Raw genomic sequence first — 5,230 nt, forward strand, 5'->3', positions numbered from 1 at the left:
GTCCCCAGAAAAACCAAACTTGGGAAAACCTGTGCAACAGTGAGGGTTTATTTTACTATGCAACAGTGAAATCTGAGTACATCTATGGATGCCCAACTAGAAATCCAAACAACAAGAAAATATGAGCAAAATATTGAAAGGGAATTACCATTCTCCCACAAGCAATCACTGGCTTGACTTTCCCTGTTAAAACTTGGCCTCCTGGAGCTCTACGTCAGCCTCTGCGCTGCTCTGTGTAGCTGGCTAGACGACTTGCTTCATAATAGGCTCCGATGAAGTTGTTTCGCCTTTGGATGCTAAGAAAATAATCTCTCTGGCCCTCTGGGACCCCTTCTTGGCCTCTAGAGCTGAGAACGATTTTTCTTCTCTCCATATCGAACTGCCTGACTGAAGCAGCTATGTTGCTCCTCAACACTGCCTCTTTGGAATAATTCGGCTCACTTGTTGCTACCTCCCTGAATCTGGAAATTTTTTCCTTTGGATCATTGTCCCTACCCCTCACTCACTACATCGATCTCACTGGCTCTCTCTCCAGAAACTGATTGATTCTACTCAGGAAATCGATTTGCTCATGAAATCAAATTGTTCAAGTGTCTTCTCCAAGTGCCCATCGAATTCTTGTTATAATCCTCTGTTGGGACTCCAACGGCCAAGATTAAATCTTAATCGATGGCTAGGATTAACTTGGATCCGTGTGAGTTTCTAGATCATTCATGCCTTGACTTAATTAATTCTGATTAATTAGTCATATTCCCTAAGTTTAGACTTAGGAAATATTTAAAAATTGGCTAATATCTAATTAAGTCATTTATAGGCAAAATTTCCAGAAACGATTTATGGGTTTTGGAGATCACATCCGATACTAGAAAAACTAATACCCCCATTACACTTGTCCTCTGGTGCAATTCCATCATAGAAATCCTTGTTAATTTAATTAATCACCCCCTCCCCCCACCACCACATTTGTCCTCTGGTGCAACTCCATCATAGAAACCAACTTGACATCATTAGAATAAGATTGGGAAATTGATCCTTCTATGGTTTTTTCTATCATGCTTCAGGAAATATTCCTTGAATAGTGACACAATCTTGGAAGATTGATAAGAAATATTGATGTTTGAATTTTCGAAAATAACTCTATTTCTAAGGAGCTAGATTCTCTAAGCAACAAAAATAGGAAGTGAATACAAGTTTTTTGACTTCTCTATCTAATGTAGAAAATAATTCTCCAAGGATGTCTAGTCACTATTTTCCTTTATATTTAGAACCTGTAATACCAATTTGCAAATTTCTTTGGCAATCCTACATCAAACAAAAAGATGCTTCACAGTTTCTTCTTGGCTTCTACAGAGACAACATAGGTTTAGTCCAAAGAAGCCTCCTTTTGGAGGTTTTCTTAGGTTAGTAATTTGTTTTGCATGACTAACTAGAAGAAACGCTTCAATTTGTTAGGGATGTTCAAACTCCAGATAGTGTTATTCCACCAGCAAGAACCTTGGTCAACATAAGAAAGAACTATGGCTTCATATGCAAGTTTTGCACTCACCCTCCTAGAAGAAGTATTTAAGCACCATTCAAGTTGATCCTCTGAGGTATCTAGGCTAACACCATTGATATATATCTCATATATGAAAGTGTTCCATTCTTTGGCTAATTGTCCCTCAAGACCTAAAACTATAGGTGTCAGCCATTAATCATTTAAGGAAGGCTCCACTCTTTTAATATTGTTTAGGCAGAAAAAGCCATTGGAATTTAAGGTCTTGATTAGATCCTGAGATAATTTATAACAACGAGCACCACCAATAAAAGGATCCTTGTTGAGAATTACTTGTGAACCATCCCTTACTTTCTAGGCTATCCAATTGAATATAAAATGAAAGGAGTCCATGAGGGCTTTTCAAACAATGGAGCTTCTGTTGACAAACTTGGTTGCTGCTGATCTTAGCCAATCCACTACAGTATGCTTTATGAGGTACTTCTTCTTTATAACTTCACTCCAAAGCCCTTCACCACGCAAACCTCTCCACAAGTTTTTTAGTGCTAGCGCCTTACCAAACTAAATCAAGTTCTTGAAATCCAACCCATGCTTGAATAAGAATTCCCAGCTGGCAAGGTGTAACCCTTCCATGTTTTTCTTGCCTGTCCACAAAAAATTAAACATCCTTTGTCTTATGTTATTCATAATATTTAGAAATCTTAGATAATAATAACCAATAAATAGGGATAATTTCTAGGACAATCATCACTAAAATCATTCTAACCCCGGAAAAGCTACTTATAACACCACAAACTTATACACTTTTCAATTTTCCTAATCAACCCGTTCCAATCTTCTATTGGGTAACTATTTGGCAAGAAAGTTTTTATGGAGGAGAGGGAGTCCAAACTTCCACCATTATGAATAAGTGTAGATTTTTTTCACATTGATGGTGTCGTTATGCCAAAATGGCCAATCATATTTGGATAGATGTGTTGAATGGGTAGTGGAAACAAGGGTTATAAACATGGCAAAATTAATTATGAGCGCTAATCACATACATTAATGACTAATTGTGAGATTTTGAAATGCAAACAAGTTAACACAATAAATCTTAATCTATCACTGATAATGAAAACGAAGAATATGGGATTTTTATTAAACCTAGAATATTAAATTTTAAATCTCGTTTGAAAACAGCTGGATAGCATAACCTTGATTAAAAACATATTTAATATGACCACTTGTCACTACCGCCACCGGACACCACCTCCTTCCGATCAAAAGCATTAAGCTAAAGCTAAAACGTGGCTATTCCCAAACCTTCAAATATTGGAAAGCACGGAAATCGGTAAATAAAATCTCAAAAAAATTTCAGCCATTTCATTTTGTCATAATCATGTTTTGAGGTCCTTATCCAGTGGAATTTTATATGTTGAATCTGGGCCATGCATATACCACATCAGACGGTCATAAATATCCTACCTGATTGCCCACGATCCATAGCATACTGGTAGAATTCAGTTAATGCAAGCACTGTAATTGTAGCTTGCCATTGGGGGGATCATGGCGGCTTACTCTGCAATCGGATCACCATTTTCAGCGATCCCTGCTCTTTTTGCTGAAAACCATCTTCAAAAACCGCTTAGAACAGCGGTTTTCCGAGGCAGAATCGTTCAGGAACCAAGTTCCAAGGTTTCTAGAAGACAGATTCCCAAGAGTTTTAATGTTTTGCATGGTGGGTTTGGAGTTTCAGAGGATCTCCTATCGGTTTTCTCAAGTGGGTTTTGTAGAGGGACAATTTCGAAGGCGAGAAGAGGGGCTACAATAGTTGTCTATGCAGGGATAAACAACAGAAAACTAGAAGGGAGGAAGCTGAGAGTGGCTGTAATCGGAGGAGGCCCAGCAGGAGGGTGTACAGCGGAAACGCTCGCCAAAGGAGGGATCGAAACATTTCTGATCGAGAGAAAGCTGGACAATGCAAAGCCCTGTGGGGGTGCAATACCCCTCTGCATGGTAGGTGAATTTGAGCTTCCTTCGGATATAATTGATAGAAAGGTCACTAAAATGAAAATGATTTCACCTTCCAATGTAGCAGTGGATGTTGGTAGAACCCTTAAAGAGAATGAGTATATTGGGATGGTTAGGAGAGAGGTCTTGGATAGCTACCTTAGGGACAGGGCTGCTCATTTTGGTGCCAATGTGATCAATGGGCTTTTTATGAAAATGGATCTTCCAAAAGATAGTGATAGTCCTTATGTGCTGCATTATAACTTGTATGATGGGAAGTCAAACCAGGGTACACGGTGTAGTCTGGAGGTTGATGCAGTGGTGGGGGCAGATGGTGCAAATAGCAGAGTGGCAAAGGGCATTGATGCAGGGGACTATGATTATGCCATTGCATTTCAGGAAAGGATTATGCTTCCTGTGGAGAAGATGGGTTACTATGAGAATTTGGCAGAAATGTATGTTGGGGATGATGTTTCTCCTGATTTTTATGGGTGGGTTTTCCCTAAGTGTGATCATGTGGCAGTGGGTACAGGGACTGTTATCAACAAGCCGGGAATAAAGCAATACCAGCTTGCCACCAGGAATCGGGCCAAGGAGAAGATTGAAGGGGGGAAGATTATAAGGGTGGAGGCGCATCCGATCCCCGAGCATCCAAGACCCCGGAGGGTGAAGGATAGAGTTGCTCTGGTTGGTGATGCTGCAGGCTATGTGACCAAGTGCTCTGGTGAGGGTATCTATTTTGCGGCGAAGTCTGGGAGGATGTGTGCAGAGGCCATTGTCGAAGGATCTGCAAATGGCACGAGGATGGTCAACGAGGCGGATTTGAGGAAGTACCTAGAGAAATGGGATAAGCAGTATTGGCCCACTTACAAAGTGTTGGACATTCTTCAGAAGGTGTTCTATAGATCCAATCCTGCCAGAGAAGCCTTTGTTGAGATGTGTGCTGATGATTACGTGCAGAAGATGACTTTTGACAGCTACTTGTACAAAACTGTTGTGCCTGGCAACCCTCTTGATGACCTGAAGCTTGCAATCAAAACAATTGGGAGTTTAGTGAGGGCTAGTGCCCTAAGAAAAGAGATGAAGAAGCTTTCTGTGTAGAAAACGGTGCTTGTTCTTCAGCTGTTAGCAATTTAGCGTTTTAACTAGCTTTTCATCCTGTTATTTATTCAGTGCCTAGTTCATTTTCAAACTTTGAGAGTTTGAAATTTTCTGTTTGATATCCTTGAATTATCAATATATCTATGTATTTATCTGCTGCCAAAGGTTTTAGCTGTTCTATACTCTTTTGTAGCTGAGCATTTTGCCCGTTATCTTGTTCATAATGGGAACCTTTACTAAACAAGATTTAGAATTGCAGTAAATCTATGAGAAAGTTTAGAGAAACTGTTGTGCATGGCAGCCCTCTTGATTATCTGAAGCTTGCAATCAAAACAATTGGGAGTTCAGTGAGGGCTAGTGGCCTAAGGAAAGAGATGAAAAAGTTGTCTGTGTAGAAAACGGTGCTTGTTTTTCAGCTGTTACCAATTTAGCGATTTAACAAGCTTTTGATCCTGTTATTTATTCAGTGCCTAGTTCATTTTCAAACTTTAAATTTTTCAATTTTTCTGTCTGATACTCTTCCATGAATTATCAATATAGATATGTACTTATCTGCTACGAAAGGTTTTATCTGTCAGTTACTCTCATGTAACTGATTATATTGTCCTTTATCTTGTTCATAATGGAACCTTTACTAAACAA

The 5,230-nt window shown here is 39.4% G+C and overlaps 1 protein-coding gene across 1 annotated transcript; it reads left to right on the forward strand.

Moving 5' to 3' along the window:
• Positions 1–2,883: 2,883 nt before the first annotated feature.
• LOC149256992 (Pyridine nucleotide-disulfide oxidoreductase family protein) lies at positions 2,884–4,752 on the forward strand. Its single transcript, XM_089413404.1, has one exon. The coding sequence runs from the start codon at positions 3,044–3,046 to the stop codon at positions 4,586–4,588; it is 1,545 nt and encodes a 514-aa protein (XP_089269530.1). The 5' UTR covers positions 2,884–3,043; the 3' UTR covers positions 4,589–4,752.
• The last annotated feature ends 478 nt before the right edge of the window (positions 4,753–5,230 follow it).

This window comes from Pinus tabuliformis, chromosome 6 (genome assembly GCF_031772625.1).
Source record: "Pinus tabuliformis cultivar Carrire ecotype Pingquan chromosome 6, CPIR1, whole genome shotgun sequence".
NCBI classification, from domain to species: Eukaryota; Viridiplantae; Streptophyta; class Pinopsida; order Pinales; family Pinaceae; genus Pinus; species Pinus tabuliformis.

Bases quoted from the DNA above. Each gene is read 5' to 3' on its own strand.
- LOC149256992 (XM_089413404.1), top strand. From the start codon at position 3,044: ATGGCGGCTTACTCTGCAATCGGATCACCATTTTCAGCGATCCCTGCT.